Source organism: Symphodus melops (assembly GCF_947650265.1).
Source record: "Symphodus melops genome assembly, chromosome: 1".
NCBI classification, from domain to species: Eukaryota; Metazoa; Chordata; class Actinopteri; order Labriformes; family Labridae; genus Symphodus; species Symphodus melops.
Window position 1 is genome coordinate 31,034,095 of NC_136691.1, and position 22,386 is coordinate 31,056,480.

At 47.2% G+C, this 22,386-nt stretch overlaps 1 protein-coding gene across 2 annotated transcripts; it reads right to left on the reverse strand.

Moving 5' to 3' along the window:
• Positions 1–534: 534 nt before the first annotated feature.
• golga3 (golgin A3) lies at positions 535–15,086 on the reverse strand. 2 transcript variants are annotated; one of them, XM_079363629.1, is made up of 24 exons: positions 14,916–15,086; positions 13,216–13,481; positions 11,628–11,915; positions 11,179–11,291; positions 9,405–10,105; positions 9,218–9,326; positions 8,532–8,838; positions 8,245–8,447; positions 8,027–8,164; positions 7,689–7,850; positions 7,240–7,608; positions 6,918–6,995; positions 5,736–5,999; positions 5,564–5,658; positions 5,145–5,361; positions 4,735–4,878; positions 4,451–4,648; positions 4,262–4,378; positions 3,409–3,548; positions 3,204–3,336; positions 2,991–3,113; positions 2,436–2,600; positions 1,862–2,028; positions 535–1,792 (listed from the first exon to the last, which is right to left on the reverse strand). In XM_079363629.1, exons 2-24 carry the CDS (start codon positions 13,379–13,381, stop codon positions 1,600–1,602), a joined length of 4,590 nt encoding a protein of 1,529 aa, XP_079219755.1. In that variant the 5' UTR covers positions 13,382–13,481; positions 14,916–15,086; the 3' UTR covers positions 535–1,599. The 2 variants fall into 2 exon arrangements, with proteins under 2 accessions (XP_079219755.1, XP_079219756.1); XM_079363630.1 differs by having other exon boundaries at positions 11,754–11,915; positions 14,916–15,083.
• Between the last annotated feature and the right edge of the window lie 7,300 nt (positions 15,087–22,386).

The following is a 22,386-nucleotide window of genomic DNA, read 5'->3' on the forward strand; positions in this document are numbered from 1 at the left end:
CGGAGCGAAGCATCCAAACTAAATGTCGTTCTGGAGTTTGTAACTTTAAAAATTCAAGATTTGAAAGAAGATTTTCATTTTTACAGTAAATGCAAATCTGTTATCAGTCTCACCAGCATCGGCCCTGAAAATCAAACGCCCCCTGCTGCTCACAGACCAACATGACCGCAGCTGGCATACTTCAGGCTTCAGTCTCTTTAATGTGGTTTTTACTTTGGCAGATTATTTTTCTGTCTATGAGTTTGAAGGTTTTTACACCCGTGTGTCCAGGATGTTCAGACTCTTTTTACGGAGGCTGTGACTTCATATCTGTAATCCCTCTCGTGACTCATAATCGGTCGACCCCGAGAACAGACAGCACACAGTATTTTAATATATCCTTTGTTAATTTCCTCGGTAATCATTTCCCTCGTAACATGTTTTTTTGTCCCTTTGGAAAAGTTATGAGTGATGAAAAGGTTTTCAGTGAGGGGACGACGTACGTCCAGTGACCCCTCGCTCATCAGTCCGCTTAGATTTATGGTTCATCGTCGATATGTCGTAATTCCTCTTTTAACATTGTTAAACAATTTGGATTAATTTACAATCATACAAAAGAAAAGGGAACTCTACTCATATATTAAACTCTGAAAACAACGATCATGAAGCAGCCATAAAAACAATGTGTGATCCAGGACGAGCATGTAAATACTGTTATGTACCAAATGTAACAGAACACGTCAGCTGTTAGGGGAGCAGGAAGTGAAGTCTCCATCATGTGCAGTGTCAGTTAGGGAGACCAACATGTATTCTTCAGTACACACATTATTACAGTTCAAATCTTGCACACACCCCACACACACACACACACACGTCCTTTACAGTATGTTAAATATCGCTTTAAGGCTTCCTTTTTTCTTTTTGCTTTTAAATGAGCGCAGTCCGTGCGACGTCGACCCGCTGCATACAGAACCGAGAACAAAGGTTTCAGAGATGAACGGCTAATATGGTCACAACACATCTAAAGAAGACTGCATTTCAACAAAGAGCCCATCGAACAAACAGAAACTGTGACTTCTGACTTCATGGAAAAGAAGTGACGAGAGGTCATCGACTGCTTGGAGACCAGGTGGAGGCGTCCGCACGTCGAGCGGCGTCACTTAGTCACAGGCACGACGACGTGGAGCAGCACGTCATCATCGCCAGTCCGGGAACACTCAACGTTTGCTAACTATGTCAGTGGAGTAGCATCATTAGACTCTGAGGAGGTCAAAGGTCACTGAACACCTTTCTGTCAGACTCCAGAGTGAAAGTGACCCGTTACTGTTTGTATCTACTATGACTAAAGTGAAGGGGGAGGGGGGGGGGGGGGGAGCTGTCAGACAAGTTTAATCCCTTCTAAAATAAATAAATGTGTAAATGGCACAACAAAAGTATAAAACACCCAAATAAGAAAGAATAAAGAATAAAGCTATGGTGTACAAAGTATTACTCTGCAGAAGCACGTCTGTGCCGCCAAATGTTGGCAGCGATCGGTAAGAAAGGATATAAGGGGCTTCAAAGTGCCGTAGTGGATAAAACTCCACCCTCCCTCCACGGGCCGGAGAACAACTTCTCCTGTTACGATTGCTGTTGTTCGGCTTCATTGTTATTTTCCACCCCCGTCTTATCGAGCGGCGTGGATGATTTGGTGGCGTTGTTTTCGATCCCCGGTGCAGTCAGTCCGTCCTCTGAGTCCGTCCACGAGCTGATGGACTGGTGCACGCTCACTGTGTGCTCCTCCATCTGCCTCTGGAGGCTGTCCATCTCCTCCCTGAGGATGAAAACACATTAAGCTGGAGCACAGCAGGACGCAGCAAACAGCTCCACTTCCTGTGCTTACTTGAGTTGTCGTAAACAGTTGTGCAGGTTGTTGAGCGGCTCCTTGTTGACAGACGTCGATGGTTTGAGCAGCTCGTCCAGCAGTGAAGCAGGCACTGGGCAGTCTGGGATCTTAACTGGTGTCACTGGGGTGGATGGGTTTCCTTCACTCTTCAGCTCCATTCGCTGCTGCTTCAACAAAAACAGAGGCCAGCATGTCAGGGATTCATTTCAGGCACACTCACGTATGAGGCTCATACCCCCTCCCCCCTCCCCCGCTTTAGCATGACGTGGTAATACAACACATGCATGTGATCATACTCTGAGTCCCACACAGCCAGAACACGGCGCAGGGGTCACATGACCGATCTGCCAGATGCAGGATGTGCCTGAGCCCCTTCTCTCCAGCAGACACTTTCAGGGCAGATGGGCGGTGAGACTCTTTGTAAGTTTACACTTTAGAAATAAGTGGTTCCACTCTGGATGTGTCAAAGATGTTTTTCATAAGATATGACCTTTAACTGAAGGTAGAAATGTAAAGTGGTGGCTGTGTAGCGCAGTAGAAACACAGCTCATGACAGAAGAGACGCCCGTACCTTCCTGAAGCGGCTCTGTTTCAGGTCCTGTTTCAGCTGCTGGTTCTGCAGCAGGACCGTCTTCATGCTGTTCCTCAGCTCACCCACTTTAGCCTGCAGCATGAACTTGTCCTTCCTGGTGCCGCTCAGCTCCTCCTGCACCGACTCCAGCTCCACCTTTATGTTCTGACACAGAGAGAAGGATCCATGTTCACATGACTGAGCTCACACATTCAAACTCCAGTCACATGGTGCTGTCGTCTCGCCTTCGTCGACGGCGTGCGTAGTGAGAAACTAAACAGCCCGTAGTATTACTGGGCTATAAGACTGTGCAGCAGGACTCAGCCTGATGTTTGCTAACTGTTAGCATGTGGAGTTCCACTCTTTAGTATTTACTCATTTAAAGTGACAGGATCATGTCACCTGCTTGCTGAGCAGACGTGTAGCGTGTTTGCAAACATGTAGGTTTATATGCTCCGTTTTCTCGTCATGCTTCACTAAGCTCTCATCAACGACTTAAAGCCATCCAATATGAATTCTCTCTGTCAGCCTGCTTGTGTCCTGAGGAGCTCTTGCCTGCAGAGCTCTGTGGAGGTTGTCCAGTTCTCTGTGTTGACACTGCTCCATCATCTCCTGCTGCTGCTTCTGAGCCTCGATCTCCCTCTGCCTCTGCTCCAGCTCCCACTTCAGGTCCTCCACCTGAGCACACAGTGAAGAGTCAAAGTCTAGGATGCACTGAGCAGGAGAGGAAGGATCATGACATATCTCAGGCTAACACTCCGTCTATACCTCCTGGTGGGTGAGAGGCTGCTTGGCCAGTTCCTCATCCAGCTGTTTCTGGAGGATCTGGAGCTGCAGACGGGCCTCAGCCAGCTCCTCCTGGAAGCGTGACACCTCCTGAGCGTGCTGCTGGTCCTGAGTCCTGCAGTACGACATTCAGACATCAGGGGGAGCAACACCCACAACGACAGGAAGTGATGAAAAACACACATACTGTAGTTTGAGGGACTCATCCTGCAGAGCTCGGACAAGGTCCTCTTTGGCCTGTAGGTCCTTTTTGATCTCCGACAGCTCCAGCATGGCTGCCCGGTAGTGCCGCCTGTTGTGGGCTGCTTCAGCCTTTGCTGCTGCCACCTAGAGGACACGTCACATGATCGCAGCATTAGAGGAGCCAACAGGGCTTTCACACTCTCAGAACCCTCCAGATGTTTACAGAACTCAACCTGGAGCCACGGGCGGAAATCCCAGGGGGGACAGGGGGGTCCGGACCCCCCCCAGTAATCATGTCATGATAAACATATTAATATGTGTTGAAAACACTTATTCTAAATAAAGTTTGTTTTTTAAGATCTGGTCCCCCCCTGCCTTGGCAGTGGTTTCGTCCATAGTTGAAGCAGATTCAGAGTTGACTCTGCAGATTCAGAATATATATAATATTATTATCCTCATAAAGATTAAAACATGCAAACTACTGTTGAAATAAGATCGGCCATAGCCGTTTGGAGATAGAGTCGCTCCTCTCTGCAGATCACAGTTCTCTGTCTCTATGATGGATTTCAGTTTCACACCGTGATGATATTTACCCTCAGTGTCAATCAGAGAAAAAACATGTTGAAGAAATGAGTCTCAAAATGCTCCAAAAAGATTCATTTACACGTTACAACAGCTATTATTTTCTCCTGGGGGAGAATCCCCTCAGACGGAGGAGGAGTTTATATCCTGTTTGAATATCACCACTACGATCTGTGCACACATCAACAGCTGCATGTCGTCTGACAGAGACTCCTGCTGTGAGGAGCATGTGTTGAATGAGTCTGGAATCACTGGAGAGGAATGATGAGACCTACCTGTTCCCTTAGATCCTTCACTTTGCTTTTCTCTTTTTCCAAGGCGAGCTGCAGCGTCTGGACCACCTGCTTCATCTGCTGGTCCTCCTCCTCTTTCCGCTTCAGAACCGCTTGGACCTGAGAGACAGAGAGAGTCAGTCTGTGCCTGCAGTTGTCACTGCACGGTATGAGAAGTGTGCATGTCGTCACCTGTAAGTTGAGCTGGACCAGGTCTGCCTCTCTCTTTGCTAAGGCCGTCTCTAAGATGTTGGAATGCTCCCGCAGTGTGTTGTGGGACTGTGCCAGTCCTGCCAGTTTCCCCTTTTCGTGCTCCAGCTCCAGTGCGAGCTTCTTGTTGGCGTCCTCTAACTTTCGGATACGCTTCTTGAAGCAGCGGGCCTCCTGAAGCTGTGGAATCAACTCACGTCATGGATACAGACGAGCACACACGAAGAGAAGAAGAATCACAGAGAAGTTCACATTGAATGAGTCACCTCGTCTTCGAGCTCCATCACCTTCTCCTGGTACTCCTCCAGCTCTGTGGAGGTGAGCGTGATCACCTCCTGCAGCTCCTTCTCCAGCATGCTCTTGCTTTTGGTCACAACCTGCAGCTCGGCCTGCAGGACCTTCATCTTCTCCTGGACCAAGAAATGAAGCAAAGCCAAGAGAACACATCTCTTAAAATCAGGTCTGAACAACAACAACATCATAGATCTCTGCCGTTAGGGGGCGCTCTCTGAGGCAGAGTCAGACCCGACATTTGAGTCAGGTGACTGATTCTGAAGAATTTCCGCCTCATGGCGTGTCTTCAGTCGTGCAGTGGCCGTGTTTATTTCTGTATTTTTCGCTCTCTGTACGCCACGAGTCAACCTGTGGGTTGTGATGAACCTGGTCTATTCTGTACCTGTAAGATCTGGCTGTTTCCCCCATCAGACACCTGGGCCTTGAGTTTGACCAGCTCGGCCTCGGCTGTCTCCTTGTCGCTCAGAGCCTCCTGGAGCCTCCTGCTCAGGATGCCCACGGCGTTTTCGTAGGCTTTGTGTTTGGCCTTCATCTCCTTCTGAGCGCTGGTCAGATCTGTCCCCAGCCGCTTCACACGCACCTTCTGCTCCGAGATGGCCCTGCGTGACGCACAACAGAACCATAGACGGACTTCCCATGGAAAGCAAACAAGCCAGGTGAAGCGATCAGACTTTGAAAACAACATGCAGTAACTCATCACGTGGAGAAAAGCAATTATATAAGTGTTTTCCACTGGAGCTCAAAAATAGACAACAGAGAAATCATCAGGCTGGCCTGATCTTCATGCAGCACATGACTCACTTCTTGGCTTCTCCCTCCAGTTGCTCCACCTGTTTCCTCAGCCCTTCGTTCTCCTCCGTCACTGCTGCCAGCTGGCTCTGGTCAAACTGCACGGACTGAATGGAGGGACAGCGTACTGAGCACCGTGGATTTCATCTGAAGCACTCAGAGAAGATGAAGGTTTCATGCTTACCTGGATCTGGGTCTGCAGCTGGTCCCTTTCTTCCTGGATAGTTTGCAGATGCGTCTCCATGTTGTTCATCAGCTCCTGGACTCTCAGCACCTCCTTCTGCAGGCGGGCCTGCTCCAGCTCCGCCTCCTTCTTCTGGCCTTCAGCTCCCAGCAGCTCCTGCTTCAGGTCCTTCACCTCCGCCACAAGACGCTTTTTGGTGGACTTCAGCTCCGAGATCAACTGGTCTTTGGAGCTGGCGTCGCGGCGGTACGCTTCCACCATCACCTGTGAATGAGAGCATGAGGAAGTGCTGTTTCTCCTCTCTGGCTGACAGGATGTGCTCCTGTAAGCGCACTGTGTCTCAGACAGTCTCTTACAAACCGCCTGATGTCGGACATGTTTACACACCCACTCTCAAACTCTTCTGTGAGGTTTCTTCTTTGGGGGGAATTTGATTTAATATTGCAGCATCCATCCTGGTGTGTTTGTGTGTGTACATGTTCACACCTCACACTGCAACACGTTCTCCTCTCTGACTGAAGACCAAGTCTCCAGCAGCAGCGTCCCTCCTCCCTCTACGCTCTGACAATGAAGGGCATCTGATCCAACCTTCACTGCAGGGTCCTAAGATTGGACTCTTCTCCTCTGTCGCCCCCCGGTGGTGGAACAAACTAACAAACTTCATTTGATCTGCAGAGTCTGTTTGCACCTTTAAGAAAAAGCTAAAGACCCAGCTCTTCCCAGAATCCCTCTGACCTTAATGAGGACTCTCCATAGATGATGATGGTTTTTCTTTGTGGTGATGACTTTAAGATGGTTTCTGTTCTCTGCTCTGAAGAACTGCAGCCAATGTTCTGCTTTGCCTGTGGTCACTTCCTGTCAGACTCTCTGATGTCAGCGTGTCAGATCAGTGAATCAGAGACTTCCGAGTAAGTGTGAAAGCTTATCACCCTTTTCTTGTCATGTTCGTTTTTCACACTTTTGAAACTTTTATCAAAACTGAACTTTAATCCATTTTTGTTCATTAAATGCAGAACAGAAGTGTGACCACTAGAGGGACGCCACCTCGCTTTTTAAATTCAAGGACAAAGATCAACGTTGAGTCTGAAGGCTTTCTAAAACGCTGTCAGTAAGCTCCTCCCCTTATATGAGCAGCCTCTGTCCACATGGACCTCTCTGGATGATCTTCAAACAGAGACTCACCTTCTGCTGTTGGAGCTGCTCCTTCAGTTTCTGAGCTTGTTTCTTCACTGAACTGTTTTCCTGTTGAAGACTTTCAATCTGCAACACAAAGAGATTCAGCTAATCATTCAGAGTGTGTGAGTGTGTGGGTGTGTCCGTGTGTGTCCGTGTGTGTAGTCCAACATCAACCAAAGAGCTGAGAGAAACATATTTAATAAATGAGCGTAGATCTGAACGCTGGCGTGCAGACAGAGATCTGAACGCTGGCGTGCAGACAGCGTGTAACATCACCACCTCTGAGACTAACAGAAGAAGAATCATTCACCTCCCACCTGTCTCATACCTGATTGGCTTTGACCTGGACTTCCTGCCTGAGCTGATCCAAGACATCTGAAGCTACCAGAACATCTTCCCCGAGCCGTTCAGCGGCGTCGTCCAGTTGGCTCTTGTCGGCCCTGGCCGCCTGCAGCGCCACCTCCAGGACGATCTTCTCGTTCTGCAGGAACTGGATGTTGTCGTCCTTGGCGCTGCTGTCCGTCTGCAGCTCGGCCAGCTGGGCCTCAAGCTCCAGGTACCGAGCCTCCAGCTGGTTGATGGACTGCTCTTTGGTCTGCAGGCTCTCCTGAGCGGCGGTCAGATGGCGCATCAGCTCCAGATGCTCTTTCTGAAGCGACTGCAGCTGCAAGTCCTTCTGGGAAAGGTTCAACCTCACCTGAGAGGGACGGAAAACTAGTTTAGAGCAGGAAACAACAATGAGTGAAAACACAGCAGGGTAATACCTGGTGTAACTACCTGCTCCAGTTCCCTCTCCAGGGTGCTGGCTGTGTTTGCCATTTTAATTAAGCGTTCTCGCTCTTCCTCAAATTCCTCCAGTTTGACCTGCAGATCGTCCTCCACCATGGACTTTGCATCCTGGATCTGCTTGTAAGCTGCTTCCTGTGTCAGCATGTCGGCCTAGGTCACAAACAGAAACGTGAACGTGAGTCGGTCTTTGATCATTTAAGTCCTTTAAATGCTGAATGCACTTGAGCTTGTTTGGTTGTTGTCGACCCTCCTGCAGGTCGACTCCCCTGCAGGTTGTTAACAAACCCGAGGTTGGCATGTTGACCCAGAGAGGCTGGTGAGTGTACCTCGATGCTCTGCAGCTGCACAGCGATGCGCTCTTTGTCTTTGATGGAGCGGTGTTGTGTCTCGTTGAGTTGGTGGGACAGAGTCACATTTTCCAGCTTCAAATGTTCCAGGACCCCGATCTGAGTCATCTGTCCAGCCTGGGAGAGAAAACAAACCAATGTGTCAGCTGATGTCTGACACACGTGAAGCCTTGATGAACGGCAGCGATCGAGCTCACCTGCATGTTTGCCATTTCGCTCTGCAGCCGCACCCTGGCCTCCTGGGCCAGAGCGAGCTGCTGCTGGTACCACAGCCTGACCTGCTGCAGAGAGTCGATTTCAGCCTGAGAGGTCTTCAACCGGCTCTGCAGGGTGCTGCGCTCCAGCTGAACCTGCTGGAGCTGGCCCTGAAGACCCCCCATCTGCAGACGCAAATCCTGAACTGCAGAGGTGAAAGTCAAAAGATGTAATTTAGTGGAAAGCATGCTGTGTGAACTAGACTGAATGTTGCATCTCTATGCCTCACCTGCAGAGTCTCTGGATGTCACCGTGTTTTGCATCTCCTCCACCTTCCCCATCAGCCTGCTGTACTGGTCTTCAGCCAGCTTCAGGTCATTGCTGACAGAAGCCAGACTGGCGTTCTTGCTCTCCAGGCTGCCCTGCAGCTCCACCATGGCCTTTTCCAGCTGGCTGCAGTTCTGTCGCAGTGTGCCAACCTCGGCATGGAGGACGCTCTGCTTCTCCTGGCTGACCCGAGCCTCCTCCTTCTTAGCCTGCAGCTGAGCGTTCACCGTGGCCAGCTGGGCCTGCAGCTCCGTCTTCTCCTTTAGAGCCTGCACGATAGATCACTGATGTTGAGCCCAATCATTCTGGATGTTTCCAACAAGGTGTCATCTTGACTCTCTCTCAACCAGCGTACTGTAGCTCAGAGGAGCGCTCCACAACGCTAAAGCAGAGCTGCACGTTGAAGACGTCGCTGAACGCGATGGATGAAAACATCAACCTTTATTCCCTCTAAAATCAGCTCGAGTCTCAAAGACGGCTGTACCTAATATTCAAGGTTTTACAGACTTCTTCTCTGTCAGGTATCATGAGAAGGACTAACATTTAACCTTTCAATCAACAAGAAGCTCTTATTTCACATGAATCTCTGCAGCTCATGTACCACACAGATCATGTGCTGGGAGGACATGGAAACAGACAACAGGTTACCTGATTGGCCTCAGATGACAGAGACTCCAGCTGACCCTCCAGTCTCATCTTCTCTTTCAACACCTGCAGCACTTCATCGTGGCCCATCACTGAACTCTCCAGAGACACACTGAGAACACAAACGCAGCTCATTTGTTAATGCATGTCCTTGAATTTGACCCTGGAGAGTCTTTCTCCTGACAAATACCTGCTGGAGAAACTGTCTCTGCGACTGCGAGGCTCTGCCGCCCCCTCCAGCAGCTGCTGCTCCTCGCTGGCTGCCTGCAGCACCTCCTGCAAGGAGGGGAACTGTCCCATGGCGTCAGGAGCGATCTCCCGCCCCTCTACCGTGTACGGTCCCCTCTGTCGTTCCACGGCGGCCGAGAGCAGGCCGTACGCCCCCCTGGTGGACACGCTGCTGTAAGACGAGCTGTCGCTGTCATTGCCATCGTTCCCCGGTCTCGTTCCTGATTCACTGCCGTCCATTTCGGACACGTTGTCCACGACCTGCAGCGAAGCGAGCGGCTGTGCCTCGCTCTCCCAGGTGCTGCCCTCTGACATCACACTGACCTCGGACAGAGTGGAGACGGAGCTCACGGTGGAGTGGAGGGAGCTCGTGGCGTTGTCTGCTGCTCTCACGGCCCCGCCTCCTGCACTTCCACCGTCACTATCAGGAGACTTGTAGTCCGCCAACGAGTGGATCTTGCTTGGGCGGGGGGACCTGGACTTCCTCTCCTTGGGTGGGGGAATTCCCAAGCTTCCCAGTTTGGGACCTCGAGGGACACTGGTCCTCAGGAAGGAATACTCTGTTGTCATGGCGACAGTGCTGGCCCTGGGAAGAGCCTCAGGATGCAGCATGAGCTCTGGGTCCAGGGTGCTGAACCTGTTCTTGGGGGCGCTGCGGTGAGACTACAAACAGAAACAAACACGACAACATAAATCTCAAGATACAAACACAAGTCCCACACCAAGTGTGTGTGTGTGTGTGTGTGTGTGTGTGCGTCTGTGTGCGTGTGTGTGTAGGTGTGTCTGTGTAGGTGTGCGTGTGTGTGTGTGTCTGTGTAGGTGTGCGTGTGTGTAGGTGTGTGCGTCTGTGTGTGTGTGTAGGTGTGTGTGTGTCTGTGTGTGTGTGTGTGTGTAGGTGTGTGCGTCTGTGTGTGTGTGTGTGTAGGTGTGTGTGTGTGTCTGTGTGTGTGTTTGTGTAGGTGTGTGTGTGTGTGTGTGTCTGTGTAGGTGTGTGCGTCTGTGTGTGTGTGTAGGTGTGTGTGTGTCTGTGTGTGTGTGTGTGTGTGTGTAGGTGTGTGCGTCTGTGTGTGTGTAGGTGTGTGTGTGTGTGTCTGTGTGTGTGTTTGTGTAGGTGTATGTGTATGTGTGTCTGTGTGTGTGTGTGTGTGTCTGTGTAGGTGTGTATGTGTAGGTGTGTCTGTGTATGTGTAGGTGTGTGTGAGTCCCCCTGGCTGTGTTGTTGTTGTCAGAGCTGTTTACTCCCTCTTTGTATAAAAGCTGTTTTATTTCAGTCATGGACGAGAGCAAAGAAGAAGAATTAGCCTGATAAGATTAGCCAGCTAACATTAGCCAGCTAACATTAGCCAACTAACATTAGCCTGATAACATTAGCCAGCTAACATTAGCCAGCTAACATTAGCCAACTAACATTAGCCTGATAACATTAGCCAGCTAACATTAGCCAGCTAACATTAGCCAACTAACATTAGCCTGATAACATTAGCCAGCTAACATTAGCCAGCTAACATTAGCCAACTAACATTAGCCAACTAACATAAGCCAGCTAACATTAGCCAGCTAACATTAGCCTGCTAACATTATCCGGCAGCTCCTTCAGTTCAGTCCACCCATCGTGTTGAACTCTGCCACTCCTTGGTAGAAACAGGAAACAGGAAGCGCCGTTGGAGGTGTGAGGTTTGTTTTGGGGCTCAGTGGCGACATCTAGTGGATGAAACAGTGGCTCTTTGTTCACGTACCCTCTCCTTGTGTCTCTGCACTCTGTACTGTTTGAGCTGCTCCTCCAGACGCCGCCGGGCCTCCAGGCGGATCTTCTCCTCGTTCTCCATCTCCAGTGACGGCTTCTCGAAGGCTGAAAGCAACACGGAGAGATCAGACACATCAACTGCGCTTCACTTCTACCACAGCTCAGAGCCTTTAACAGCTCACTTTGTCCCTTTAGCTTTAGCTTCTTCAAATGCATTTCCACTGCATCAAGCCCTGAGCCCGACTTTAAAGAAGAGATCCCGAAACACAACATGCCAGAGATCAGTCCAAACAAGCCCCTCCCATTTCTAATCAAGCCATCAGATGTGAAGCTCAAACAATGTCCATGTGTTCAAACGAAGGAGGAGGTTAAAAAAGGATACAAAACAGAAGGATGAGGTTAAAATGTGGGGGGGGGGCACACACATTGGTAAATGCTTACACAGTTCAGTCTCCTGCATAGGCATACTGAGTCTGAGCGACTGCAATGAATCACCCGTGTGAAGCGTGAGCTCAGCACTAGCACCCTCAGACCTCCCTAGCATCATGGGTGGATAAGAAGCAGCACCTGAGGGGGGCTCTTGGGTCTGGGAGTTGACAGGAGAGCCGGTGCTCTGAGGAGGGGGGGCTGTTGGAGACAGGGACCCATTGATATGAGTTTTACCCTCGGCACCAAAGCCCTCCGCCAGTCCGTCTCCATTTGGCATCACGTCTGAGGATCCGATGGGACCTGAAAGAGAAGGGGGGGGGTCAAAGTCGCTCCACTGGTCAGGCTGGATCGGTAACTTTGTCAACATAAACCGGCTTCAGGGAAGAATGTGGCTTCAAATGCTCACTGCACCTGCCGAGCAAAACCTTCTGCATTTCCTCTTCCTATCAGGACGCACAAGCGAGACAAATTTAAAATCAGCAGACGTGTTTTCTGTCCTGTGTTCAAACTGCAGCCTAAGATCTCATCGCTGCTTCGATACGGCGAGGGCCAGGATGGAAGGAGGAGGCTGCAGCGGTTTTATGTTCTCACATATAGAGCCGTGTGTGAGCAACCATAACAGCTGCTGGTCTCTCTAACCACTGAAGATGATCAGCACAGTGCCTGCATGACAACGACCAATCAGAATTCAGCTCAGATATTTAACAGGTCAGCTCAAAGAGCCGTGCAGCGCCTCGGGCCTTTACTAACCACTGAAACTGCTCCGACATGGCAGGATACAAGCAGGAGATCTAAAGGACACCAGGCTGATTCCTGCAGCAGAATCAGCCAATCACAGCACAGCGACGGTCATGACAGAGAAGGATCTTTAATTATAACTTTATTTATACAGCAGCTTTAAAAAACACAGCAAAAAGCACACAGACCCTTTTTATGGTCAGTCAATCAAATCAGAGAAAAAGAGAGAGAGAGGAGTCAGACGGACGAGCAAGAGAGACAAGCCAAGAACCCGACAGAAGAAGCTGAACAGCACACATCCAACCAAACATGACAACAACAACAACAACAATGAGTCAAAGAAAGACAGTAATCTCTCAAACAGAAAAACACTGAAAACTAAACGTCTGTGCTGATCAAACGATGACGTGATCAATACTCAAACATCTTTCACTCTGTGTTTTCTGACAGGATCACACTTCCTGTCTCACTTTGTGAACGCCCCTCCGGAGGTCACGGGGTCACTGTACCTGAAGCTAAGACGGGCTGGTGATCGTGATCGTCACGGACGCTGGAGAGAAGAAACGTCGTGGGAGAGACGGGAAGTTGCGTTGTTGCTGTGAAAATACCGGGGGGAGAAGCACTCCCATGATTCCCCCCCAACCTCAGCGTCATCTTTTCTTTTGTTCTGATTGAAAGAACCGAACTCTTTAAAAGGCTTCTTCATGTTTCTTTTGCTATACGAGCAGCTGATGTCAGAATAACGGGACGCCATGACCCAGGATCGCTTGACCCGTACCGCCGCGCGTTTGTCCCACATGTCAAACTGTGATATAGATAACTGTCTGATCAGCAGCATGTGTGAGGAGGCGTTAGGACTCACCGATGGGAAGATCCCCGTTTGTGTTGGCGGCGTCCTCCAGCGCTCGCTGTTTCAAAGGCGTTTCCCCGTCATGGCCGCCAGCCTCTTTGGGTTTTACAGCGTTATCATATTGATGGACTTCAGCGTCCATCTGAGTCGCTTCTGATCCATCAGTGTCCGTCATCATGAAAACAAATAATCTGAACCGTCACGATGAAACAGAAACTCCTCACAAAGCCATGCTGGGTGGAGGCGGGCCCGTTGGGATCACGCCGGCGTCCGCAGCACTACGGAGAGAAAAAGGTTCATGTTGAAGAAGAACGCTCTTTACAAAGAAGAGACTTGACCCTTGTTGCTGCTTCCTGTTTGATCTTTCTATGCATTTTTATTTTGTTCTTTAAATATCTGACAGTTTACAAATACTTAGCGTGTGCGGCGTTCTCACAGCGCCGCAGCTTTCACGCCGTCTGATGATGCTGACGGCAGAAGTTAAAGCGCTTTAATTTCAAATCTTCTACAGAGTGTTTTTAAAGAAGCCGTCGGACGTCTTTCTCTGAACATTTTTCTTAAAGACAAAAGTCAACTGAAGATAAAAATAAAAACAGCTTCAGAATGACCTCGATCAGATCGTCACTTAGACAGCACGTTTATACACAGACAGGATCTAAACGTCACGGGACGAAACTGACAGCTATATGTTTGAGACACACACACACACACACACACACACACACACACACACACACACACACACACACACACCTTTCAAAGTAAGCCTGTCAGGTGTCACACTTTAACGTCATTACAGCGCGGGGAGGATTATCCGTGTCCTTGGGAGACGCTGCCATGTTTGTGGAAAATAAAAGCTGAGCACACAAACTTTAAAGAGGGGTGTCTGTATGACAGAGAGGGGAAGTACTTTGTTGACGGACTTTGTGCGTGTGCGCTCGGAGCCTGGGTTTGTGACCCTGTAGAAACCAGAACTCTCTTAACGCTCGGGTTTGGTGTGTGTGTCTCTTTAAATACAACAAGTTTACCCAGCAGACATCACTCCTCTGTAGAGGATAAAACAGCAGACCTGTTCAAACTTTTAGCTCTAGTCTGGAGGTGGAGATACCAGGGGAGAGAGAATCCCACCGTGACATCACAAGGGGAGCACATTAGAAACGGAGTATATCTCTGTGCTGTCAGACTCAGGAAGACCACAATCAAAGGACTGTATTTATTTTACATGTTGGGGGTCTGTGGACTCTCATTACCCACATAAATGTTTTAAAACACCAGAAGATGATTTATCATCATGTGTCCCCTGTAACACTCCCCGTTTAGCCCGGTCCAGCGCAGATCAACCCTGCCACAGGATCCGAAGACCTAACAGACTCTGAACAGGGTCCAGTTGGATCCGGACTGTCGTGGAGGAGGGCAGACTCTGAACAGGGTCCAGTTGGATCCGGACTGTCGTGAAGCAGGGCAGACTCTGAACTGGGTCCAGTTGGATCCGGACTGATGTGAAGGGGGCAGACTCTGGAGCTAGCTCCCCATGCTAGCGGAAACTACCTGTTTACGAGCTGTCAAGCTAAAGTGGCTAACCCGTTATCTCTAGACGATCTGAAATAAACAAATGAGCTCCTTCCTGTCACGTGAGCACATGACAGACCCCGGGTTTATTTTATATTCAGTGACAGTTTAAGTTAAGGTCTTAAATAGCAGTAAAGACTCACCTCTCTGCCAGCTTCACCTTTCTCTACGTGGCTGTTTGGTGTCACTCCGTTTTCTGTCCGACAGGAAACATCTTCTTCTTCTTCTACTCTCGGTTTTTGGCGGATCGTCAACACACCGCCACCTATCGTACAAGAAGGTGTAGATCCAGTTAATTATCTTGAACTATTTGTTGGCACTTATCTGTGTTGATTCTCTGATATGTTTTTTTGTACGTGCAACGGGATCATCAATAACCAAGAAGAAGAAGAAGAAGTGTATTTCATGAAAGCCTTTTCAAGTTTACTCCTGAAGGTTGCATCTGGGGTGGTTCTGGTGATGGGTGCACTTCCTGGTAGGTTTCCAGCTCTGGCACAAGGGATGTTGGCTGAAATGAGTCATCACAAGAACCAGAAGTGTGGAGCAGTTGATCGATGTGTCTTCTCCAGATGAGATGATCATTGGTTTCTACTGTCATTGCACGTCAGAATCAGTTTTATTGTCCAGGTATGTTTAACACACAAGGATATTAACTTCAGTAGACTGAGCTCTCTCTGTACAATGTAAACATTAAATAATAACAATTAACTAAAAATATAAACCAGTAATTAAAGACTAATATGTACAAGACTAAATAACATCTGAGCTGACACAGGAAGTACATCCTCTGCTGGGCCTTCTTCCTGATTGTGTCTAGGGCTCAATCTCAGTTCCCTTATTTGCACAGAGTGTCCTCCGAGTTGTCTCCTCCACTTGCGTCTTAGTCCCGCCCAACAGAGATGCACGGAGGAAACGAAGCCGAGGAGAAAGGACCGAGGAAATCAGCTTTAAGACACATGAGACGTCGTTTCCTCGACAGCGTCACATGACGCGACATCAGCTGATCACGTTCAGCTGTCAATCAGCCGAACAGCTGTTTATGTCCACACAAACAGCACTGTATTATTTCTCATCAAACACACACACTGTATTATTTCTAATCAAACACACACACTGTATTATTTCTAATCAAACACAGTTACAGTGTTTAGTGTCTTTACCTGATAAAAAAAAACACCTGAAGAACAACCTGCAGTCTACTCATAACCAAAAGGACAGTTTCTACTGACTAAAAGATTTCATTTTGAATTGTCTATAATTATTGATTATTATTAAACAGTTTGGACTTAACCTAGCCTGTATTTAGACAACGAACTCTGTATTTTATAAACGGATATTTATGTGTCAGGATGCTGAAAATGATTGATTAGAATCTAAATGATGAAACGTTCAGAAGATAAATAAGTGGGAATATAAAACGGACTCCTCTTCGTCCATGTGGCCACATGGATGCTGACCACACACATATATTTTGGTCCTGCCAAAAGATAAAAGGATACTGGGACAAAATGTGGAGGGGTTTACAAAAAATAATAGGATATGAGATACCAAAAACATGTAAGATACTCTATTTGGGAAATTTAACACAGGATATAATACAACCAGAGGATGAGTATCTTGTTAAAGTACTGCTGTCGGCCTGTAAAAAAACAATTACCAGAATGTGGTACAAAGTAGACTGAGAAGCAGTGGATGTGCACTGTGGAAGAGATTTTTGTAATGGAGAAAATCACACATAAACTGAGTCTTTCCCCTAGTTAGCAGCTCCATGCTAGATATGATCAATATATCTTTAGTGGCAGGTTATGTACCCCAGTCATTTAAAGTAGCTGTAATTAAACCGCTCCTTAAAAAGCCTACTCTTGATTCAGGAACTCTAGCTAACTATAGACCTATATCTAACCTTCCTTTTATCTCCAAGATCTTAGAGAAAGTGGTAGCTAATCAGTTGTGTGATTTTCTCCACAACAACAGCTTGTTTGAGGAGTTCCAGTCGGGATTTAGAGCTTACCATAGCACTGAAACTGGTTAGAGTAACAAATGATCTTCTGTTAGCCTCAGACAGGAGACTTCTATCTGTGCTTGTCCTGTTAGATCTTAGTGCTGCTTCTGACACCATCGACCATCAGATCCTGTTACAGAGACTAGAACAATTGCTTGGAGTTACAGAGACTAGAACAATGACTTGGAGTTACAGGGACTAGAACAATGACTTGGAGTTACAGGGACTAGAACAATGACTTGGAGTTACAGGGACTAGAACAATGACTTGGAGTTACAGGGACTGCTTTAAGTTGGTTTAGATCCTATTTATCAGACAGATCTCAGTTTGTGCATGTTCATGATGAGTCACCTATGCACACCAAAGTTAGCCATGGAGTGCCTCAAGGATCAGTGCTTGGTCCGATTCTATTTACATTATATATGCTTGCTCTAGGTAGTATTATGAGAAAACACTCCATAAATGTTCATTGCTATGCAGACGATACTCAGCTCTACATATCAATGAAGCCAGAAGACACCAACCAGCTTCATAAACTAGAAGCCTGCCTCAAGGACATTAGGACCTGGATGACCAGAAACTTCTTACTGCTCAACTCAGACAAGACTGAAGTTATAGTGATTGGACATAAGAACCTTTCTCTGCCGATATGACGGCCCTTAGTAGTATTAGCGTAGCCTCTAGTACCACTGTTAGGAACCTAGGAGTTCTGTTTGATCAGGATATGTCCTTTGATTCATACATTAAACACATTTCAAGGACAGCTTATTTTCACCTTCGTAATATCTCTAAGATCAGGCAGATCCTGTCACAAAATGATGCTGAAAAATTAGTTCATGCATTTGTTACCTCCAGGTTGGATTACTGTAATTCTCTTTTAGCAGGGTGCTATGGTAAATCTCTAAAGACCCTCCAACTCGTCCAAAACGCTGCAGCTCGTGTTCTTACTAGAACGAGGAAAAGGGACCACATTACTCCTGTATTGGCTTCTCTCCATTGGCTCCCTATAAAATCTAGAATATAATTTAAAATCCTTCTGCTCACCTACAAAGCTCTAAACGGTCAGGCACCATCCTATCTTAAAGAGTTAATTGTACCGTAGTATCCGACAAGAACATTACGTTCCCAGAATGCAGGCCTGCTCGTGGTGCCTATAGTCTCTAAAAGTACTATGAGAGGTAGAGCCTTTAGTTATCAGGCACCGCTCCTTTGGAATCGTCTACCAGTCGGGGTCCGGGAGGCAGACACACTAGGTACTTTTAAGAATAGACTTAAAACTTTTCTTTTTGATAAATCTTATAGTTAGGGCTGGCTTAGTACCAGCTCATAGTTATGCTGCTATAGGCCTCGACTACCGGGGGAACTGACACCATGAACTCTTATCTCTCTCTCCCAGCTTTCATATCTTATTACTGCTTGTAACTATCTTTATATTCTAACCTCTCCTTTTTCTGGGAGGTCCTGAGCTCTCTTAGGTTCCTTGGGACTGTTGGTGAGGATGGCCTGCCCAAACACCCCCCCACGAGGATGGCCTGCCCAGACCCCCCCCCCCCCCAATCTATCCCATCCCATCCTATTCTTCTTTCTGCATCTTGTCCCATTTTCAAGCCCAGCACAGTTTAGCAGATGGCTGTTCCGTCATGAGCCCGGGTCTGCTGAAGATTTCTGGTGAGAAGTTTTTTCTTGCCACGCTATGACGGATTCAGCTGGGCTCTTGTAATATAGCCATCAGTAAGGTCCGTTACCTGCTTTTTGTAAACATAACAATGAGCATGGTCTCGTTACCTGCTCTTTTGTTAATGTTAACAGACAAACAGTAAGGTCCTTTACCTGCTTTTGTAAAGTGTCTTGAGATAACGCCTGTTATGAATTGACGCTATATAAATAAAGATTGATTGATTGAAACCTGGGGGTTAAAATGGACCCTGAGCTTAAGCTTGACAATCACATCAAGGCTGTTGTCAAATCAAGCTTTTTTCATTTGAGGCAGCCAAAATAAAGCCAATTCTTCCGAGGCAGCACTTCGAGACAGTAATCCACGCCTTTGTAACCACTCGGCTAGATTACTGTAATGCTTTGTATGTGGGGGTTAGTGGGTCCTCCATCGCCCGTCTCCAAATGGTACAAAATGCAGCTGCACGTCTTTTAACTGGCACTCGTAAATATGACAGCGTTACCCCCATTTTAGCCTCCCTCCACTGGTTGCCTGTGCATTTTAGGATCCATTTTAAAATTTGCTTTTAAATCCCTCAATGATCTTTCCCCGCCCTACCTCTCTGAGCTTCTACACTCTTACACACCAACCCGCGCCCTCAGGTCAGCTGATCAGCTGCTCCTGAGGGTGCCCAAAATTAAACGGAAGCTCAGAGGGGACCGTGCGTTTTCTGTTGCAGCTCCTAAACTTTGGAATAATCTGCCTCAGCACCTTAAACAGGCCCCTTCTCTGTCTGTTTTTAAATCACGTCTTAAAACCCTTCTCTTCTCCCTGGCCTTTGACACCGAGTAAGATGATGATTTTATTTATTTTATCTATTTTACAGCATACCATGAATCATGTTTTTATGTCTTTTAAATTGTTGTGTATTGTGTATTATGCCTTTTTTTAAAACTTTTTTTTAATTTATTGTACAGCACTTTGGTCAGCTGTGGTTGTTTTAAAGTGCTTAATTAAATAAAGTTGGATTGGATTGGACAAAGGGCAGTAGCCCCTCCCCCAGGTGGGTGTTTGTTCTGCCCTCTGAGTCTGCCTTCTCACCGTAAACAATAGGACATGGAGCCAGAAAGCAGCGAGTACACCCGAGCCCTTCCAGAGAGGTGGCGTGGTCAGACACCGCTCATTTACATATTTAAAGCTACAGACACAGAAACAGCCTGTTCTGATCAGGGCTGAAATAGAGGGGTTTATAGACATGATCAAATACAGGATCAGAGTGGATTTACAACAACACACTTCACACAGTTAGAGCAATACAAAACTGAAACTAACTTCCCATCACTATCAAAGATATACAGATATACTCCACCTTTACAACACACCTTAAAACATGGTTTACTGACAACTATAATTGCACACATTAATCATTGTCAGATGTGATATGTTCGATGTGACATGGTCATTGGCCTCTGTGATTGTTCTCGCATCTCCTCTGTGCTGTCTTTGTTGCATGCACTGCTTTGATATCTCTGTTCAAACTGTGCTTCCTCCAATTGTGTGTGACATTTCATGTCTGGATGGCTCTCTCCCTTTTGCCTAGGCCCTCTGTTATCACAAATGTAGTGTCATTTATTGTATTTAAATTATGTACTTCAGGTTTCCAAATCACAACTGGCCAAACTGGAAATTAGGAGGCTAAAGCTGCTCCTTTTAATGTAAAAGAGGATTGTCCATAAATAATATAGGCTACTAATAAACTAAACTGAATACATTTTGAAGAGGAGCTCTGAGACTTAAACTGAAGAGGAGGAAGAGATGTGACCTTTGACATCCTCTTTAAGTCCTCCAATGAGAGCAGCTTGTTTCAGGTCTTTTTGTGTGATTGGTTCAGAGTAAAGCGAGCAGCAAATTTAAACCCACTTTTTTCCCCAGCTCATTTCTGCCCTTTGGCACAGACAGGAAGAAGATTATAAGTCCCTGTACTCTTCTGTCTGATAAAGGTCAGACCGTTTAAGCAGACCAGAGACATACTTATAAATAAGAACAGTGTCTGTGTTTGGACGAAGATGACCATCCAACACATGCATCCAACTAACAGATGGAATCTGAGCGATGACTTCAGAGAGTGCGGAGCATGTAAGCTTTGAGACAAGGTGTGCACGTATCACCAGGATCCAGAACTCCAGTCTCTGCATGTTGCTCATTGTCTTAAAGAACTAACAGATAAATATCAGGCATGGTCCCATCAGCGCTTATGTTTCTCCAAACACAAAGAAATCTCAGCACCACTAAGCAGAGACACAGTCGGACAGTGAAGAGGTGCATTTAGCAGATTACAGGTCAAACTAACTATTGGACTCACTTTCAAAAAGGTGTAATGTGGATATTATGTGTTTGCATAGAGGTGTAGAAGAATAAAGCTTCTGTTGATATACAGTAACTGTAACATGTATTATGTAACATAGATCAACACAAGAAAAACATGACAATCAGTCTGCCTGAAACTTGGTTGAATTAAATATTTTATGTTCCTGTTGCCGGGCAGACTCCAGCGACCCAGCGTACCTCCACATGAAAGATAATTTCCACCTGGTGGACGCCGGCTTACTGTTGAATGTCGCTTACCCATCATTTCTTGGAAACAAGAGAGATATTGACCTCATCATCGTTCCCGAGTTCAGGGCAGGGAACATCTTCGAGGTACTGTGTGTGTGTGCGTGTGTGCCTGCCTTTCTATTTATCAAGCAGCATCCTCTGGTGTTGAAAAAGTATCCTGCAGTTCCTGGAGTGTCCACTAGAGGCTGGCTGCAGAAGCACATGAAGTCACATCCACACCCATTCAAAAAGCCTGTTTTTACAGCAGACATGAACATGTTTACAGCCTGCTTCAAAAAACCAAATAGTTCTGATTCGCTCATGTCTCGACTCACAGAGTCTGATAGTGGCCAGAGATCATGCAGCTGAGCTGAGGAAGCCTTTCCCAGAGATAGACGAGAAGATCCTGAAGGAGAAAAACTGGCCGAGGGACTGCTACGTGTTCGAGGGGAAGAAGAAGACGAAGGAGCCCACCATCGTGTTCATGCCGCTCTTCAACAGAAAAAACTGCAAAGGTCTCACATGACAACACTTTAATCAGCAGAATTTTAAACACTCAAAAACGTCCTTGTGATCATCTTTGGTTTTATTCTGCTCCAGATGCAGAGGAGGTGAAAGTACAGATTGCCACGTTCTGCACCTTCCATTTGCCATACAGTCCAGAGATGATCGAGTCTTTGATGGAGATGCGAAAGAGAACATGAAAAGACACAAAGAAACTCTGCTGAGAGAGATCAGCAATGCAGCTGAACGCAGACACAGCAAGTGTTTCATCCTCTCCCTTTTCAAATCTGTCCTGCAGAGAATCTCTCTGATCATGCGATCCATTCTGATTATAAATAAAAGTCATTGTGAGACTTTGTTGAAATATCAGAAAGAGATAGAGTGCGATTGTTGAATTAGTTTGGACAATATTTGTTTCTTTTATTGCACATTGAGAGACTGGAATATTTGCCCATTCCTCCTTGCAAAACAGCTCGAGCTCAGTGACGTTGGATGGACAGCGTTTGTGACAGCAGTTTTCATCGGCTCCATCACTGAGTGCAGACGCACACACCAACACACACGCTGACACTGACACACACACCAAACTTTCCCCTCTGCCAATGCTCCTTATCACGCAATTAAACATATCATCTTCCTCCTTTCCCTTCCCGTTCCATAGCGCGACCATGGGTGTCATACATTTATCAACTTTCATCACACTCACCATTCAGGGCGTTGGATGCACGCGCCGTGGCGTCCCGTTCTGATACAAACAGAGGCGGTACATTTCCGCCAGGTAAATAGGCGGACGTGGCGCCGAATCACAATCACGTGACATTATTGATTGCTTGTGTGACAGGGCGGGCGTGGGGATTTT

Excerpts from the sequence above, each read along its gene's own strand:
- golga3 (XM_079363629.1), bottom strand. The coding sequence starts at position 13,381 with ATGATGACGGACACTGATGGATCAGAAGCGACTCAGATGGACGCTGAA. Across the intron at positions 11,916-13,215 it reads AAACGGGGATCTTCCCATCG|GTCCCATCGGATCCTCAGAC; the intron begins GTGAGTCCTAAC and ends CTTCTCTTTCAG. Across the intron at positions 7,851-8,026 it reads TGCAGCTGCAGAGCATCGAG|GCCGACATGCTGACACAGGA; the intron begins GTACACTCACCA and ends TTTGTGACCTAG.